Here is a 20,337-nt window from a genome sequence, read left to right as displayed (position 1 = left end):
ACTTGCCTGTTTACATCTGACCTCCTCTGTTTTGCTTTCAGCTGAATATCAAGAAATACCTCCTGCTATCTGTGCCTTCATGGATAAAACACGTCTCTGATGAACAGATCGTGGGTTTTGTTGAAAGCTTAATGGTGACAGTTTTTAAAGCAGCTTCCCCACTCTCCAAACCTGAGTTATGTCCGAGTGCCTTACAGGGTCTGAGCCAGGCCATGAAACAGCCCAGCCCTGCCTACCACCTCTGGAGTCTGCTCAGCAAAGCTACTGGGAAAATTTTTGACCTTCTGCCAAATAAGATTCGGGTGAGGAACAAAAATATTTACATTCCTGACAATTTATGTTTGGGATTTTTTAAAGCCTTTTGGCAAAGCAGGGAGGTATATGTTTTAAGAATGTGGTGGGAAGGCTAGCAAGAAATAACCACATTCTTCACTAAGAATGTTTGCTTCCAAGATCTAAATTGAGGTTGAATATTTAGAACCAAAGTTTTGAGCACGCTCAGAAGTCGGTTAACCAGTGCGGCACCAGGAAGTTTGCTCTTAGGCCTTTTACCAAATGCCTGTAGAAGATGAGCACGTTCAGAAATCCTCACAGTTGGGCTTCCCTGGTGGCGCAGTGGTTAAGAATCCGCCTGCCAATGCTGGGGACATGGGTTCGAGCCCTGGTCCGGGAAGATCCCACATGCCATGGAGCAACTAAGCCCTTATGCCACAACCACTGAGCCTGCGCTCTGGAGCCCGTGAGCCACAACTACTGAAGCCCACACGCCTAGAGCCCGTGCTCCGCAACAAGAGAAGCCACTGCAACGAAGAGTAGCTCCCACTCGCTGCAACTAGAGAAAGCCCTGGCGCAGCAAGAAAGACCCAACTGAGCCATAAATAAATAAACTTAAAAAATAAAAAAAAGAAACCCTTATACTTTACACCTGGGGAGTCCTTGGGCGTATTGTCCGACCCACTATTTACATCAAGTGACTTAATACTAGCCTTGCCTCTCCCCCAGTAGACTTCTGAAACGTAGTTGTACAAAGAAGTTAAAAATCCATTTGGAATGATGGGTTCTGATAAGGAGAAAAAAGTACAGTCAAACGAAATACATGCAATAACAGGAAAGATTTTTTTAAATGATAAAAATTGGCCACGAGTTTTGGCTTGGTTAAGATTAAAATCTCATCAGCTGCTGTTCGTGGAGATAAGCAAATCTAATGATTTTGTCAGAACATTGAGAATATACGTGTTATTTTACACTGTATTTTGACATGCTTTGGATTTTTCTTTACCAGAGAAACGATCTAGAGCTGTATATCAGTGTAGCAAAATGCCTCTCGGAAATGACAGACGATGAAGCCAATCGGGTTGCCCAGATTACTGAGGTAATAACATATCTATGTGTTTTTTTATTATTGAGGTGGACATTACAATTGAGATGATTATAGTATCCTTTTGGCTGAAGCTAGCTTTGCTTCATATTTGTTACTGGCTAATTTCAGGAAACTATCTTTTTCACTGTGGGGTCTCATGTCCAGCCTAGTATGGTTGGATATGTAGTACTATATAAATGGATAGATGAATGAATAACTTTTTAACCTAATTAATCCCACTTTGTCAAGAACATTTTAGTGTTACTGATGAGCAAAAATAAGTACAGGACATCTTCAATACAAAATCCACAAGAATGGAAATATTCTGACCAAAGAACTTTCTGGTGCGTGGTAGGCACATTTATTTTTCTTCACCTGATACTTATCCTTTTGGAATGAAGAAAGGTGGCTGATTGAAAAACAAACACTATTATCACTGACACAAGATAATTAACAAGTACCTCTCAGACCCATACCGAATCAAAGGATAAATAAGCAAAAAGCAGCATAAGAGTAAAGTTGCCAGATTTAGAATATAATACAAGATACCTTGTTAAATTTGAATTGCAGATAAAAAATGAATAATTTTTTAGAGTAAGTACATCCCAATGGGACCTACTTATTCAAATGGCATCCCTGCATACCAGGTAATACCAAAGGTCTAGAGGACAGTGAGCCCTCACATCGTGGGTGGTCATCTTATCATTTATTTCACTATATGGCAGGTTGGCCTGTTAAGTTGAATCCTTGAATCCTCTGCATTGTATAGCTGTGATGCTCAAACTGTGGCCGACGGACCCACAACATCAGCCTGGCAAGTGATGAGAAATGAAAATTCTGGAGTCTCACTCCGGACCTACTCAATCAGAAACCCTGGAGGGAGGCCCAGTGGTGTGTGTTTTAACAGTCCCTCCCGGTGATTGTGGTTCATCCTAAGGTTTGAGAAGCACTGTTAGAATATTTGGAATATCGGCCTTTTGGAGATTAGTTTGTTTTAAGCAAGGATAAGCAGTATAAGGAAATGCTTGAGAGAGTGGACTCTGGAGCCTCACTGCCCCAGTATGAAAGCCAGTCTCTCATTTACTAGCAACGTGACATTGGTGAAGTGTCATAACCTCTCTCTGCCTCGGTTTCCTGATCTATAAAAGGGAGATAATAGCGCCTACCTATTAGGGCTGTTTTGTGAGAGTTAAATGGCTTAATCCATGTTAAGTTGTTGGGAAAGTGCCTGACCCAAGGCAAGTACTCAGTAATAACTTATTATCATAATTATTACGTTCATGTAATTTATTACAACTTGTTATATTCATGTTACATTGTTCAAAGTAATTAATATAATTTACTTTGGGGTACCTAGAGCTAAAAGTTGCTGTGTTATTCACTTGGGTTTCTAAAATGCCATTCAGAAGATTGTCACTAGAACATTCTAAGTCCTGTTCTGGTGTCCCCAAAAGAGTTAATGTGTTCCGCTGAGCCCTATGTTTTCTATTCATTTCTAGAAAGAACACAGGTAAGAAGAAGGTACAGGTGAAGAGCTCAGACTCCTTGGGTTTCAGCTCTTACTCTCTGTGGCAGTAAGCAAGTTGCCTAACTTCTGTGCTTCAGTCTCCTCATCTGTAACGGAGGGGTGGTAACAGTAATCTATTGCTCAGTGTTAGAATTAAATGCGTAATTCAGTGGTCCTCAAACTTTTTGGTCTCGGGACTACGTTAGTGTCTTAAATGAGGATGCCAAAGAGCTTTTGTTTATGTGGGTTATATCTGTCAATATTTACCATGTTAGAAATTAAAACTAGAAAAAAATTAAAATATTTACTTAAAAGTAATAATAATAAACCCATTGCATCTTAACATATGTAAGACAAAACTATTTTCCAAAAAACAAATTAGTGAGAAAGTGGCATTGTTTTACATTTTTGTAAGTCTCTTTATTGTCTGGCTTAACAGAAGACAGCTGGATTCTCACAGCTGCTGCTTCATTCAATCTGTTGTGATGTTGTTTGGGTGAAGTATGTGAAGAAAATCCAGCCTCACACAGATACATAGGTGGAATGGGGAAGAGTGTGTTAACAGTCTTTTCTGATAATTGGGGATGTCTTTCGTTGATACTGTACCAAAACTCAGCAAGCGTTGGTTTCTTATAGGTTAGTTGAAATGTGGAATCTGAAACCATATCAGTGAACTTCACATACTCTGTTACATTAAAATCCATTGGTCATTTGCACTCTGGGTCTTTTACCAATGCATGATTTTGTAAGATATTATTGCAAGATTTGTAAGATATATTGGTCATTTGGAAAATACTGAGTCACTAAATTTTGAAAATCTTCCAAATGTTGGTACATTTCATTATAAAATATCAAAACATCACATTTGTCAGTATCACCAGCAACTTCATCAGAAGTCTTTTACGTATCTGCTACTAAAGTCATAGTAGCAGATACAGATTTTCCAAAAATCTAATTTTCACTTAAAAGCTCACATTTTATCATTGGCAATAAATACTGTCAAGTATTTTCCTTGAAGTGACAGTCTTACTTCCTTCACTTTTAAAAAATAATCAAATACTCAGTTTTCATAACCATAGTTTGTCCATCAATTATTCTTTTCAACTAAATGGCGTTCCATGAGTAGAGTGGCTATTTCAGCTCACAACTCACTCTCACAACTTTCTCCTTGAGATGACCATCACACTTGGGGATGCAGCACAAGTCTTTTATGCATACTTCCCATTTGGTCATGCAGAATATTACAAAGATGTACTCAAGGGCAGAGGTTTAACAAAACTAGTAATTTTTATTGTTTAAAGGATATTTTAAATGAAACTAGCTTTTTAAAAAATTGCAAGTGTCAGTGAAAAATACAATGAACATTACTACAGTTTGGGGTCTTATTATGAATATAGCTTGACCTCACAGACCCTCTAAAAGGGTCTTGGGGTGCCCCATAGGTCTGTGTACCACCCTTTGTGAAGTGCCAAATTAACACAGGTTAAGTGCTTAGAATGGTGCCTGGCACATAATAAGTACTGTATTTGTTAGTTATCATTATTTGTGTATCTTTCCTATTTATCCTCACCAGTTAACCCCTGAAATCATTTATGGTTTGTATGAGAAAACAGGAGGTGACATTACAACCATCTGTCTGTAGGTACATTTTAATATAGCACACAGGCAGGTAGGTCACACAGTGCAGGAAACGAACAGTTTTAGCATTTGGAATGGTAATCAACTTCAAACTCACCCCTTGTCTTTTGCCCTTGCCCTGAGGTCCTATAACAATTTCAGTTAATTTAATAGTAACTGAACAATTTGCTTTTTTGCAGAACAGCCTAGAAAAGGCTGCCTTTGTCAGACTATACTTGGTCTCTCAAGGACGATTCCCCTTGATGGGCTTGACTGATGTGCTCAGTGTTGCTGTTCGGCACCATGAAAAAGACACACTGGCCTGGATGATACTGCACAGCTTATACCAGGCACGGATTGTGAGCCACGCCAACACCGGTAAGACCAGCTGGAGGCGAACATCAGGAACAGAAAGATGTACCTACCATCTTTTAGGTTGTAATTGTTTCCTCAAGTTAACTAGTTTAGTGCTTCTTGACACAGGCGAGGCCTTGTAACCCCAAATGAGTAGCACCTTGGATAGAAACGAGCAGTTACAGCTCACATCAACTCTTTGGAGGTGGGAATGAATTCTACTGGTGACTTTTATCTTGTCTTTGGCCCTCCAGGCCCTCAGAGACATAAACAAGTTTATCAGGTTGATTCTGCCTGCTTTCTTTCTCAAGTAGAGGGATGCTGTTTGATTCTCCCTGATGTTTTCATGAAAACGGCTTTTGGGTGGTCATTTTACAAAGAGAAAAAGAAAGCAGCAACAACAAATTAGTTATTCTATAGAAGAACTTCTCAGGGGTGAGAAGAATAAAATATGGACACCCTTACTACATCCTCAAGCCAGAAGCTGCAGGCCTGAAGCTCTGCTAATGAATGGTGCAACTTTTAGACCATTTTAGACATTTATACTTTAATAATCATCTAAAGAGGGAGCTCCCTCATTTCTCCTCCATGCCTTTGGTCATATGCTTATAATTTCTCAAGTCTACATTCAGGTCCTGAAGGCATCTGGCTTCAGCAGATCAGACGTGGCTGGGAGGCCCTTGTGACCCATCATCCCCATCTCTTGTATCTTGAAGCCTTTGAGAGAAAACTGACAAATACAATTGTAATACTCTTTGCAAGACTGTGTAGGAAATTTTGATTCATCATCCTCTTTGGCAACTGAGAGAGTTGTCTCATGTCCACAGAAGTGCCAGCCCAGTGAAAAGTGAACCTGTGATGAGGAATGAGATTTTTTACTCTAACTCAAAAGTGTATTTATCAGGCAGAAAACTAGCAGGTATTCCCTATTAAGCATGAAGATACATGAAGGAAACAAATTTGATATTGCCTTTGGTCCTAACTAGCTGGCCTTCAAATTTAGTTCCCATTTTCCTCTCATGCACTAAATTTTAAGACGTTTCCATGTAGTCTCTGCTGTGCTGAAAATCCTCATTTTTTTAAAGGAAAAATTAATATTCATGTTGATGTTTGTTCTCCAGTTAGCCTGTAATAGCTGGGTTTTGTTGTTTTTTTTAATGTCTTTAGGATAGGTATTCTTTATGATTTTTGCATAAATTGGGAATATTTAAGCAAGGGAGGACTATAAAAACAACTAGTTATCAAAGATTTAACACTACTAACTAGTTGGCATGCCCAGTTTCTCCTAGTGTGTTTCATGTTGAGCAACTCCAATAAATGCATTTCACCATTTTATCACAGATTTGAAGAATATATTAGCTTTTAAAAATAAAGACCAAAATATGGTCATCTGATGTGAATAGTATCAGAAACTCTCTCACGGGTGAGCACAAGTCTCAGGTACCATTAAAGGACTTGAAACTGTCGCACAGAGTCCTTGGCGGGTGTTCTGCTTTAATTATGATGGTAATCGCTGATCTGTTTTACATTGCAAAGGAAAACCATGGTCTGGTAAGAAATATCCTTTTGTTTCAGGCGTGTTGAAGAGAATGGAGTGGCTCTTGGAACTGATGGGTTATATCAGAAATGTTGCTTACCAGTCAGCGTCTGTTCAGAACGTGGCTCTTAACGAGGTAAAATGTAGAGGAGTCATTTGTGGCTTCCTTAAAATATAGAGGATATTTACTCTCCCAAAAGAGGAACACGTTGCTGCTTGCAGCTTTCTTTCCTTCCTTCCTTTTATTTTTGGGAAACAAGGATGGCAATTATCTGACGTCACAAGGAAATGGATGTTCTTACCAGGCTTTAGGAGATGCCCATGGCTGCCCTTTGAAAAATATTTTCAACAGAACGCGTTCCTTGACAGGCAGTACACAAAGGATTCTAGCTGGAGGGGGAAACTGGGATCCTGTGTACTTGGGCTGGACCCCACAAAGACTGGGGTACAGGGCTCTGGCCTCCACACTGGCCCAGAGCATGGCTTCAAACACCTGGTTTGAAGGGGTTCCTGAAGTGTATGCAAGTAATCTGTGTTTGTGCCAATACTTAACATGCACATATTGGAGGGAAATTTTTACCCCACCTGCAAAATGACCTATGACCCAAAAAAGGTTAACCACCACTAGTACTGGGTGAGTAAAACAAAAAAAGATTAAAAAATGAAGGACAGGGCCTCCCTGGTGGCGCAGTGGTTGAGAGTCCGCCTGCCGATGCAGGGGATACGGGTTCGTGCCCCGGTCTGGGAGGATCCCATATGCCGCGGAGCGGCTGGGCCCGTGAGCCATGGCCGCTGGGCCTGCGCATCCGGAGCCTGTGCTCCGCAACGGGAGAGGCCACAACAGTGAGAGGCCCGCATACCACAAAAAAAAAAAAAAAAAAAAAAAAAAAAAAAAAAAAAAAAAAAAATGAAGGACAGCACTTTCCTACTCTCCTCATTTTCTTGACTCAGCTGCCCAGTGTGCATTTTTTTTTTAGTATTTTTCCATAGCCATGTTTCATGGGTCTCCTGTTTGCTGTGTGAGCAAAATATGCATAACCTGGGATGTTGTTTGATATTCTGCCCAGCTCTTCTGCAGAGCTGTGTGTCTTTCTGAAATTTTCATTAGTGAGATTAGGCATTTTAAGAGTTTGAGGGGTACTTTTAAACTTTTTTTTTTTGAGTTAGCATAATCTTTCCTCTTTTTCTTCTGATTTCCAGTTTGTATTAACCTTCTCTGCTTTCTTACAAAATCTTTTGAAACTTAGAAAATACAGATAAACAGAAGAATAATTTAAATCACAGTAGTACAGTAACTGAGAGGTAGCCCTTGTTACCACCATTTCTACAAGTGTCTAGATTAGTCTATAAAATCTAAATGCATGGATTCTAAACATTTTTTTTAATGCATGTGGAGAGTCATTTGTTGTTTCTGTTTAAAAACAGAATACACTATACATATTTTTGAAAATCAGTTTTGGCCACATAATAATAAACCTAAATATCCCTGTCTGTATCTCTCTTAATTAATTTTTAAATCTCTTTGAAAACACCAAAACAGAGGAATGTTTGGATCTCAGTATGATTAGGTGTTAAATAAATTATGTTTCTCTTGAAATGTTAGAACGCTAATAATGAAACTATTGGGCCTTCTGTCCTCACAAAAGAGGATCCTTCAAACCTTCTGAAACCCCAAAATGTCTCTTCATTAAGCATGGAAATAGTTTGCTATTCGGTCCAGTCCCTCTTCTGGGGTAGGGGTGGGGCAGGCGTAAGGTTTGAGTGACGGGGAAGATAACATCGCCTCATGATGGGGGCTGTGTATGTGAACATGTGTTACTTTGCATTGTTAAAGCATGTGACCTGACCTTGTTCCTATTTCTACTGTAGGCTTTGGATTTCTTGTTGCTGATATTTGCAACAGCAGTGGTTGCATGGGCAGACCACGCTGCCCCTCTGCTCCTTGGCCTCAGTGCCAGTTGGTTGCCATGGCATCAGGAAAACGGTCCAGCTGGGCCAGCATCAAGGTTCCTTGGCAGGAGTCCCTTGCACAGGGTCACTGTGCAGGAGGCTGTCACTCTCCTTCCCAGTAGCATGCCTCTTCTGCTGCAGAAAGAGCCATGGAAGGAACAGACCCAGAAGGTGAGGTTGGCAGCTACCTGCTTGTCAGGGCAGGCGGCCATTTTCTCTTCAGCAGTTTCTGCTGTAGAATTGAGGTGGGAGTTAAGTGAAACCTGAGTCACACTACAGGCTTTCCTAGTCAGCCTCGAATCTCAGCCAGATGCAGAGCCTCAGAGATTGAGGCTAGCCCAGGCTCAGGGTAACCGCTGACTAAAAACAACAGTGACAACAGCAACAACTTGCTTACAGTTAGGGGTGAAGTGGAAAGAAAAGCTTATACTTGCCTTCATTTATTGAAGACACATGTGTTCTTGATCCTGGGGATAAAAGGATGAATAAATCTCTGAGAGCTCAGAATTTCAGAGTGAGGACAGACAGGAAAGCAAGTTCAAGGTTGCAAGATGGTATGATAAGGATGCAGTGGTGATGGGCAAGGGAGGGGGGTGATCAACAGTGTCTGGGGATGGGTCCAGGAAATCCTCCAGGGAGATGCGAATCTGGAGTATCCATCTTTTACCATATTTAAGGTTCCCCACAGCTCATTCCATGCGATAGGTGTGTTCCAGGTGCTTCTGGCCTGTGCGAGATACCGTGGGAAGATTTGTAAAGGCCTAATTTCATCACCTTTGCCCTCAGGAAAACCCAAACTATAGGAAGTACCTTTTGGTTTTTAATACTGAGTTTCCCCAGGCTACTAGCTGTCGTGAAGAGCATATGAAAATATGGTACATCCTTTATTTCTCATTACGTACCTCTGACCTGTCTTGAATTGTTGACTGAAAAATATTTTTGAATCCCATTTAATCAAAACTGGATTTTTACGAGGTTGAAAGCTTAAAGCCAACTTTGTGTGGCTTAATCTTAAAATCTGAAGATTAATCTTTAAAAATATTTCTGAGCTGTGGACCCACAGTTTAGCCATGAACTTCACTAAGCATCTCAATTAAAATGCCTTGTTTTCTTAAACCTGATAAGCATTAGTAGTATTATCCCAAATTTTGTGTTTTCTTTTTCACTTTAAATGAAAATAAATTTAAATGTGGTATTCTATCCCCTTATTTCTGGCCTGGGACACCCTGTTCATTTTGGACTACAGTATAGACATCCTGCATCTATTATGTATTTGTAGTACCTGATTTATTTACTTACCAGTAGGATATGATAAAGCAAAATTGAGGAAAAGAAAATAAAGAAAATTTTAATTAAAGCAGGGAATTAGGAATATTTTCTTTTTCTAGTCCAAAGTTAAAAATCCTAGTACCTACAACTAGTGTATGTGTTTTTCAATGAGTCGAGATTGGCAACATTTAGTCAACGAAATTATCCGGTATCTAATTCAAAAACAATTTTGGCTGCACCTGGGAGATCAGTCAAACTCGTGAGTACTATGAGTTTCTACCTCATCTGCAGGATTTATTTGCAGCTAATACGCTTGGGTCTACCTAGTAAATTGTTTTATGCCTTTTCTCTTGCATCAACTTTGCTTCATATCCATTTGGGCACAAATTGTTCTTAGCCACAGAAACATATTTTAGGAACAGGGGCTTACATCTGATGTGTTTCCCCATTTACCACCCCACCTAGGAGTCTAGGCCTGATACACACGGAACCAGGTGGCAGGCAGCATGATGTGAAGGAGTGTGAGGCTTTGAAGCCAGGTGCACATGGGTTCAGATCTTGACTCTGCCATTCACTGGGAGTGGACTTGGGCAAGGTTCTTAGCCTCTCTGGGGCCTCTCAGAGTGATGAGACGGAATGTTCATGGCACACAGGAGGCCCTCTGGGCCCATGCCTACCCCACTCTTAAAAGCTACAGCAAGTCCCAGGGTAATCAGCAAAGGAAGGAGGTTTGACTTCGCTAGGTCATTTAACTAAATGAGAGCCATTTCCAACTTTCCCATCTCTTGTGCCTGGTCCCGTCTCTGCTCCACTCTCCCAGCCCAGGCAGGTATTGTCCAGGGACTACTGCCCCGATACTCATATGTGCAGGCCCAAGGGTTTGAGTGATGTCTTACTGATAGTGAGATTGTTTTCACTGATACCATTCTTCATTTTCACTCTAGTTCATTGACTGGCTATTCAGCATCATGGAAAGCCCTAAAGAAGGCCTCTCAGCAAAGTCCAGGGATCTTTTAAAAGGTATCACTTCCGTGCTTTATGCCCATCCAGTGTTGTCTGTGCTGCAGAACAGCATCCTAGCATATGTTGGCTCCTGAAAGGGCTTGTCTTGGTTCAGTTTAGAGAAGTAATATGAAGCTGTCACCAGTGTGGCATTCTTGAATTTGAAAGTGGTTAAAAAAAGTTGTATTGCCTTTAGATTTTTTATTTAAATGGTTTTTAAATGTTTTATTATAATCATAAAATATGACTTAAAATTTAGAAAATTCAGAAAAGTAAAAATAAGCAAAGAAGAATCCAGAATCCCACTGCCCAATGACAATTTTGATTGTTTTTCCTAAGTTTTTGCTCCCTCTGTATATGAGTATTAACGTTTTTATAATCATAGCCAATTGAAAAATGTACATACACACTTTGAATACTGCCTTTTGTACTTTAAAATTATTTTAAAAGCATTTTAACCCATTCTTTTTTTTTTTTTTTTTTCACCTTAAAGGAGAATTTTTATTTTATTATTTTGTACAAAGCTCTAAATTCAGTACTCAGCAGTCAACATGTGCTAGATTTTTAGGAGATTTGAATAACTGCTAAGCATGCAGGGAAATTTTGTGCTGAACTGATGTGTCAGCAAAGCAGTGAACCCTTATCTTTTTTTTTTTTTTTTTAATTTTATTTTATTTTTTTGCTTTATAACAAATTTAATCAGTTATACATATACATATGTTTCCATATCCCCTCCCTTTTGCGTCTCCCTCCCACCCTCCCTATCCCACCCCTCCAGGCAGTCACAAAGTATCGAGCTGATCTCCCTGTGCTATGCGGCTGCTTCCCACTAGCTATCTACCTCACGTTTGGTAGTGTATATATGTCCATGCCGCTCTTTCACTTTGTCACAGCTTACCCTTCCCCCTCCCCATATCCTCAAGTCCATTCTCTAGTAGGTCTGTGTCTTTATTCCTGTCTTACCCCTATGTTCTTCATGACATTTTTTTTTCTTAAATTCCATATATATGTGTTAGCATACAGTATTTGTCTTTCTCTTTCTGACTTACTTCACTCTGTATGACAGACTCTAGGTCTATCCACCTCATTACAAATAGCTCAATTTCATTTCTTTTTATGGCTGAGTAATATTCCATTGTATATATGTGCCACATCTTCTTTATCCATTCATCCGATGATGGACACTTAGGTTGTTTCCATCTCCGGGCTATTGTAAATAGGGCTGCTATGAACATTTTGGTACATGTCTCTTTTTGAATTATGGTTTCCTCAGGGTATATGCCCAGTAGTGGGATTGCTGGGTCATATGGTAGTTCTATTTGTAGTTTTTTAAGGAACCTCCATACCGTTCTCCATAGCGGCTGTACCAATTCACATTCCCACCAGCAGTGCAAGTGTTCCCTTTTTTCCACACCCTCTCCAGCATTTATTGTTTCTAGATTTTTTGATGATGGCCATTCTGACTGGTGTGAGATGATATCTCATGGTAGTTTTGATTTGCATTTCTCTAATGAGTAAAGATGTTGAGCATCCTTTCATGTGTTTGTTGGCAGTCTGTATATCTTCTGTGGAGAAATGTCTATTTAGGTCTTCTGCCCATTTTTGGATTGGGTTGTTTGTTTTTTTGTTATTGAGCTGCATGAGCTGCTTATAAATTTTGGAGATTAATCCTTTGTCAGTTGCTTCATTTGCAAATATTTTCTCCCATTCTGAGGGTTGTCTTTTGGTCTTGTTTATGGTTTCCTTTGCTGTGCAAAAGCTTTGAAGTTTCATTAGGTCCCATGTGTTTATTTTTGTCTTTATTTCCATTTCTCTAGGAGGTTATTTCCATTTCTCTAGGAGGTAACCCATTCTTACACTGGCTTCAAAAGTATTTTTAATGGCTGCATAGTATTTTGCCAAGGGAATTGGACATTTCCCATGCTTCCAGGCATTTAGGCGATTTTCATGTTTTTTATACATCTCTATTGACTGTTAAACTATGACTGTGGGATCTACAAATATAGATGATCTTTCTGTGAAAATTATGTAGATGTTTTTACTCAAATCTGAAAAGTCTTCTGGGCATTGGCTCTGTGGTCCAAGACAGCTTGTACTGTCATCCACATCTTGAGACTTGGGGGTCTGGATCCTACCAGTGGCAGCTGTTGATGCCCCTGACATGCTGTAAGCTACTGCACTGAAAAGTCTTACCTTGGGAAAGTTGCCTGCTGGCCTACTCTTCTGATAATTGACCATATTTTGCTTTAAGTATGGTATAATCTATTGATTGCCTAACAAGCGAGAATTATCTAATGTGTTGGTTCTTGTCCTTCTCCCTACCTCCAAAGTAGGTGGGAGGGCCTGTGTAGGACGGTGATTCTGATCAACCACAGAACTTCACTGAGGATCAGGGCAGTGGTCTGACATATTTTCACTTGACCATTCCCTAGAGACTTGCTGCTAGGATTTCCTCAATTTATTTTCCTTGAGGAGTTTGGACTAATTTTTAATGGCCATGGGTCTATAATTCCATTGGTTGTTCCCAACATATACTGTCTTAGGTCATGAAGATAACAATTGATACCGATGAGGAAAATAGTTATTTGGTTCAAAGAAGTACATGTTCACTTGATCGTGTATTCAAGGGCTTACTAGTCACACACAATTATTATGTAGCTCTGGTTTACCCTCATTCCCTCACACTATTATATATTTTTTAATCTCAATATATTTACATTAGTATTCCAAAATAAGATATGTAATAAGTTACCTAGAGGGGTTACACGTAACTTCCCTACTTTAAATCGATCTCTGAGGGACCCATGACAACTAAGGTGTGTGTTCAAATATAGTTTAGTACAGTCATACTTGCTCCAGTGAGCCCATGAACCTAACTTCATTACAGGATCAGGTTTCTTGTCTTTGTTTACCTTTTTTTTTCCTAATAAATTTATTTATTTTTGGCTGCATTGGGTCTTCGTTGCTGCGTGGGTTTTCCCTACTTGCGGCGAGCGGGGGCTACTCTTCGTTGAGCTGTGCTGGCTTCTCACTGCGGTGGCTTTTCTTGTTATGGAAGCATGGGGGCTCTAGGTGCGCGGGCTCAGGAGTTGTGGCGCACAGGCTTAGTTGCTCCACAGCATGTGGGATCTTCCCGGACCAGAGCTTGAACCTGTGTCCCCTGCGTTGGCAGGGGGATTCTTAATCACTGTGCCACCAGGGAAGCCCTGTTTACCTTTCAATTAAACTTTTTTAGTGGGGGCTTCCCTGGAGGCACAGTGGTTGAGAGTCCGCCTGCTGATGCAGGGGACACGGGTTCATGCCCTGGACCGGGAAGATCCCACATGCCGCGGAGCAGCTAGGCCCGTGAGCCATGGCTGCTGAGCCTGCGCGTCCAGAGCCTGTGCTCCGCAATGGGAGAGGCTACAACAGTGAGAGGCCCGCGTACTGCAAAAAAAAAAAAAAAAAAAAAAAAAACTTTTTTAGTGGAAAAGTGATATTCATGTAGAAAAGCGCACAAGTAGATTTTTACAAAGGGAACATACCTATGTAATCAGCACCCAGATGAAGAAAAAGAGCATTGCCAGCATCCCAGAAGTCAGTTTTTGTTTTAATTATGCAGAATTTCCCACTAACTGGTTTCAAAGTAACTTAAAAAAAAAACCTTTCCTCAACCTTTATTAATCGTTTTCTTCCATTAAAATTCTGTCTAAGGCTTGATAGGAATTCTTAAAGATTAGCTGAGTGAGAACAAGCCAATTTCTATTGACACCTTTTTGATCTAAATAACTTTTTCAAATGCAACTCCACCAAATGCAACAGTGCACTTTATTTTTTGTCCCCTTAGCCACCCTGCTGTCCTTGAGAGTTCTCCCAGAGTTTACGAAGAAAGCTGTATGGACCAGAGCGTATGGTTGGTGAACAGTTTTGCAGTAGCCAGCAGCATTCTCAGCTGGATGAGGAAAACCATAAAGACAGAAGGAATTTTTCAGAATTCGTGTCTGGGCTTACTGAGACGATGCAGAGAGCTGAAGGTCATGAAAGGGTGGCCACACAACCGACAGCTTGAACCGTGCATGCCAGGACAGGGGCCACTGCTTCAGTACCCAGGCCATTTGAGACTGAAACAAGAACTTGGATTTTCTTTTATTTGGCTAGAGTTCAATCTAAAGATTTTTTGTGAAAATCTAATTATATCATCTCCTCCCCACTAAATTCTAGTAAAATAATCCTGTGAATTTTGTGCATGTGACTTTTGTTTTAAGGCATGGGGAAGGTTTTGCTAGCAAAACCAAACTGTAGCAGTGACAGTGGAATCTGATCTGTTTCCCATGAAGTCTCCAGAGGATATTCATTGACTCAGTAAGTTAGACATGTTTTCTTACTCTTATTGCTAAAACACTCTCTTGGAACTGCTATACGCGTTTAAATAATAAGCCTGGTGTTAAACATTGCTAAATCAGACTTGTAAGTGGTGGCTATAATTTTTTTATGCTTGAGTCTCTTGAATGCAAGTGAAAGTTACCCAATTCAAAATAAGGAGGGGAAGGTGTCTTTGCTCATAGGTATGGCGGAAGCAACATGGGGTGGACTCTGATTCAGCTTGAGTCATGTGAGTCCTTGGGTGGGGTGGGGAGGGTTCTACTTGACCAGGCCGGGGTCACATGTCCATCCACCTGAACTGGGTTCCCCCAGAAGAAAGGTGATAGGATGCTAGGCAAGCAAAAAATGGCAAATATCTCCTCCAAAACATCGATCTTTTTTTTTAATAAGTACAAACCCCTGTCTTAATCAGGGTGACTGGTGGCCTAATGCCAAGTAAATGAAGGAATGTGACAGCATCCTCAAGGGTTGCATTTTACTCAGGGGCTTAGAATCAGCCAGGAATTTAATTTGCTCTGATTGCTAATTATTGTTCCTTCATGCAGCCATTAATCAGGGCTGTCTTTAGCCAATCATACAAACATACTGATGTATATGTATATGGGATTACTGGGGAGAAAATGTGTGCCACTGGAATAATATACCTTCGTGCTTACCATGCCACAGCAGTGTCATGGAACTTTTAGTATTCCTGTGTGGCATGTACAATACCTTCATGTTGTCACCAAGCATACCTACCACTTAAGTTAAAAATAGCTCTACTAATTTTATTTTCCAAATATATGGATTTATGATTCCAGGTTCCCGATATTTGTGGTTCACTGTGTGATTCACACTGTTTACAGGTCACAGCTCTTTCTTTTGCTGAACTCCGTAGGGTGCCGAGATGCTTACAGAAAAGGAGGAAGGGAAGGCGAGCTCTCAGGTAGTACTTAACTACATCACCAAGTATTTCATCTCTATTACTTCTTTAGAGGCTGAGCTGGAGGGAAATGAGTTTGGAGGAAGCAGAAGCGTAGAAAATTTACGTGAGAAGCCAGCTTCTGTCTCCTTCCCTCCCACCTTGGCTTTCTCATACTACCTACCAATAAGATGCTGACATTCTTCTAACACTTATTACTAGTTGTCAGACTATATAAGTGACTAGAATTTCACTTGTATTATCTTATTTAACCCTTGCAACAATACTGTGAAGAGGCATTATTTTCTAGTTTTAAATGAAGAAAACACATCTAATAAGTGGCAGAGCTACTACACCTGGAACCAAGGTCCTAGAAACCCCAGGTCCAATGCTCTTTCTACTGCATCAGGCTCATCAGCACCCAATTTCAGATGAAAACTCCTACCAAGTATTAAGCCTCATTCATGCTTAATATAGATTGCTGGAATCAGATAAAAGAAACACCCCTGCCTCATATTAATAAGACTCTGGAATTGGGAAGTTGGGAGTTACGTGTAAAGGAGCAGGTCTTCATGGGTTGAAGGACATTACATTCCTGGGCCAGCTAGCAGATGTGGATGGCAGTAAAGAATAGGGAAGAGGAAATGGGCACTGAAGAACTACTCTCACGTTTCCCCACAAATCAGTGGGCAGACTTGCTGATGTTCAAGGAGAGGGATAAAGAATCAGCCCAGCCTTCCAGACCCAGACTGCCTTTTTCAGTTTGGCCCAGTTTCTTCTCAGTCAGACTTTGTCATTGCTCCTGCCTTGACAAGAAAACAGAATAGTACAAAAGGGAGGAAATGAGATCTACCTGTATCCTCTCTTCCCTAGCTCCCTCTTTTTGTTTTCAGCAGTCTTGTGTTTAAGCGTCATAGGATTTTCCTATTCATAGGATTTTCCTATTCATTCCTATTCATTTGGACTCCATAAAGAGTCCAAAATGTCAAAATCTAAATTTGAAGCTGTAAAGGTTCTAAACTTTAATTATTCTAAGATGTAGGTCACTGGCATAATAAGATCCTTTCTCCTGGTTACCTGTCTGAGCTCCAGTAAGAATTAAGATATTCCCTTGGGATATTTCAGTTTGTTCTCCAGAAACCAGAAGTCTCTGCTTTTTTGAGACCAGACATTCCAAACTATATACAAAAGGAAAAGTTTCCTTATAAGTCATCTTCTGTTAGTTTTTGAAATCACAAGTTGCCAAGACAAATAGCATGCTAGGGTATACTAACAAATCAATGTGTGGGATTAAGGCTATGTTGTGTGTCTCAGATGTGTCTAAACACTGTGACTCTTCACTTGAAGAGTGTACATTTGGAACAGATGTTGAGATCCGTGCAAGTGCCTAAAATCTTTGTGCTTTATTTGTAATGTAATGGCTCCATGGTAACCAAGAGGCTGTTAATCACCTTTTTTTTTTTTGAAGTTAATTGCCACAAGTTAACTTCTCTAAAATGATTTTAAGGGCTTCCCTGGTGGCGCAGTGGTTGAGAGTCCGCCTGCCGATGCAGGGGACACGGGTTCGTGCCGCGGTCTGGGAAGATCCCACATGCCGCGGAGCGGCTGGGCCCATGAGCCATGGCCGCTGAGCCTGCACGTCCGGAGCCTGTGCTTCGCAACGGGAGAGGCCACAACAGCGAGAGGCCCGCGTACCGCACAAAAAAATATATATATATATATAAAAAATGATTTTAACCAAAGATGATATTATAATAATATAAGGAGTAAAACTTTAAGGACTTAACTACTATCTTGAAACATCTTAGTCACTTTGAAAGTAAGCAGTAGTTTTAGGTTTTTGGTAAACATTTTAACAAATTGCTGTTTTAGAAGAGAAATCTGACCATGTGGTTAAGAGGATGGGGCCTTCATTAAGGCCAGAATTGTAAGCTAGGTCTTTAGGTCTCTGGCCTCAACCAGCCTATTCATAGCTACAGGCATTTCAAATGGAACCAGAGGACAGAATGTGGCTGGGACAGTTCACATCTTTCACCACTCTTATGGAAAGATACCTCACATCATCATCTTCATGTATAAATGTATATCATCACTGCTCTGGTGCTGGATATATGCTTTTATATTTTCTGAAAGGAAACACTTTATTCTAATCCTAGAAACTTTAAAGTCTCATCTTTTTAATATATGACACATAAAATATTTATGAAGTTGTGAGTATGCATGTAATCTGTTAATGTTCATAAACCAAAATTCTTTGAAATTGCAATTTAGAAAGATCATCTGATTCTTGTCACAGGGAACGTGAAATAATGGCCAGCCAAACTATTAGAAATGGAACTGAATAAAAACGACATTGATGACTCCCTGACTTTGGTTTTATTTTTTGTATGAAAGAAATAACCCACCTAACAAAGTAGTTGTGAGAGTTTAAAGAATAAAGAAATATGCTGTATAAATTCTAAAATGTAAAAGAAATGCTTTCACTTTTGTATGTTTCACTAACAATAAATAGTAGCTATAATGCTTGAAACAGGCCTGACAACATGTATGTCAGGACTTGGGAAGATAATGGAAATTTCTTAAGTAAAAAATTATTATCCTTAACAATTAATACATTCTAGAAGTAGCACATTAAGGAAAGATATTTATGTAAGTTTTTAAAAAAAAAACTCTATATGTGTCTTCTGAACATGAAGCACCCTTTGAGATAAATCCAAAATAACTGAAACATCACCTAGTTAATCTGATATATTTCTTATAGTTTTTTTTTCTGGATGTAGTAGTAGTAATCCATAAAGTCACAGTTGCACAACAACTCTGAGTGTCTACTATGTACCACCATACAAGGTTCTGGGGTACAAAGTAAACAAAGACATGACATTCCTGCCCTTGTGGAGCTTATATTCAGAAAATATAAATCAGTAAACCATCATGTAATAAAGAAAAGCATTCCTACTTCTGTATGGCCCTTTATAATTTACAGAGGTTTACTTCACCATATTTCATTTGCTCTTCACAACAGCCTTGAGCAGTTAAGTAAACTGAGACTCAGAGAGTCATTCAGTTAGGAAATACTAGGGCTGGATTTGAAATCAAAACCAGCATTCTTGAGAGGACTGCGCAGGATGGCGGAGTAGAAAGGCCCTGAGCTCTCCTCCTCTCAGAGGCACACCAAAATTACAACTATGTGCAGAACACCCATTGATGAAAAAGACCAGAACCTACCAAAAAAGATCTTTTACAACTAAATATATCAAGAAGGAACCACAATGAGATGAGTAGGGTGAGCAGAACTGTGATATAGTCAAATCTCATAACCCCAGGTGGATGACCCACAACCAGGAGAATAATAACAATTGCAGAGTTTCTCCCAAATGAGTGAGCTCCCTAGCCCAGGAGTCCTGCACCAGGAAGACAAGCCCCCAGAGCATCTGGCTTTGAAGGCCAGCAGGGTTTACTTTCGGGAGTCCCAGAGGGCTGAGGGAAATAAAGACTTCACCCTCTAGGGGCTCACACAAAATCTGACTCCCTCCTCGACCCAAGGCAGAGGCACTAATTTGAGAGGAGCCTGGGTCAGACCTACCTACTAATCTTGGAGAGCCTTGCAGAAAGGCAGGAGGCAAGTGCAGCTCACCCTGGGGACATAGACACTGTAGGCAGCCATTTTTGGGAACTCCTTCTACCATGTGGACACTGGTGCTGGCAGGCACCACTGTGGAATCCTCCCTCCAGCTTTTTAGCCCCAGGACCCACCCCACCCTTGCCCAATACTCTGTACACACCAGTGCTGAGACACCCTCAGGCCAAGTAACTAACAAAAACACGATAGTCCAAAACCTGTTGGATGCAGCAAAAGTAGTTCTAACAGGGAAGTCTATAACAATACAATCTTACCTCAGGAAACAAGAAAAATCTCAATCTAACCTTACACCTAAAGCAATTATAGAAAGAACAAACAAAACCCAAACTTAGTAGAAGGAAAGAAATCATAGAGATCAGAGCAGAAATAAATGAATTAGAGATGAAGAAAACAATGGAAAAGATCAATGAAACTAAAAGCTGGTTCTTTGAGACGATGAACAAAACTGATAAACCTTTAGCCAGACTCATCAAGAAAAAAAGGGAGAGGACACAAATCAATAAAATTAGAAATGAAAAAAGTTACAACTGACACCACAGAAATACAAAGGATCATAAGAGACTACTACAAACTATATGCCAATAAAATGTACAACCTTGGGCTTCCCTGGTGGCACAGTGGTTGAGAATCCGCCTGCCGATGCAGGGGAAATGGGTTCGTGCCCTGGTCTGGGAAGATCCCACATGCCGTGGAGCGGCTAGGCCCGGGAGCCATGGCCACTGAGCCTGCGCATCCGGAGTCTGTGCTCCGCAACGGGAGAGGCCACGATAGTGAGAGGCCCACGTACCGCAAGAAAAAAAAAGACAACCTAGAAGAAACGGACAAATTCTTAGAAAGA

General features: G+C 40.4%; 1 protein-coding gene across 6 annotated transcripts in view; it reads left to right on the top strand.

The window, feature by feature from the left end:
* Positions 1-18,280, top strand: part of FOCAD (focadhesin) — a 318,435-nt gene extending 300,155 nt beyond the window's left edge. For 4 of the 6 annotated variants that reach the window (XM_082612332.1, XM_082612335.1, XM_082612334.1 and 1 more), the window contains exons 38-44: positions 42-302; positions 1,283-1,372; positions 4,685-4,862; positions 6,414-6,511; positions 8,245-8,496; positions 10,539-10,614; positions 14,423-15,156. In XM_082612332.1, coding sequence (XP_082468458.1) covers positions 42-302; positions 1,283-1,372; positions 4,685-4,862; positions 6,414-6,511; positions 8,245-8,496; positions 10,539-10,614; positions 14,423-14,496 — 1,029 coding nt within the window. In that variant the 3' untranslated portion in view covers positions 14,497-15,156. Of the gene's footprint in view, positions 1-41; positions 303-1,282; positions 1,373-2,085; positions 2,194-4,684; positions 4,863-6,413; positions 6,512-8,244; positions 8,497-10,538; positions 10,615-14,422; positions 15,157-15,803 lie in introns of those variants that run through there. The other 2 variants (XR_014293267.1, XM_082612336.1) reach the window with 2 other exon arrangements.
* The last annotated feature ends 2,057 nt before the right edge of the window (positions 18,281-20,337 follow it).

Source organism: Mesoplodon mirus (assembly GCF_964341445.2).
Source record: "Mesoplodon mirus genome assembly, chromosome: 1".
In the NCBI taxonomy this organism is placed as follows: domain Eukaryota; kingdom Metazoa; phylum Chordata; class Mammalia; order Artiodactyla; family Ziphiidae; genus Mesoplodon; species Mesoplodon mirus.
The sequence above is the reverse complement of the archived record's forward strand: the minus strand, read 5'-3'. Positions and strand labels throughout refer to the sequence as shown.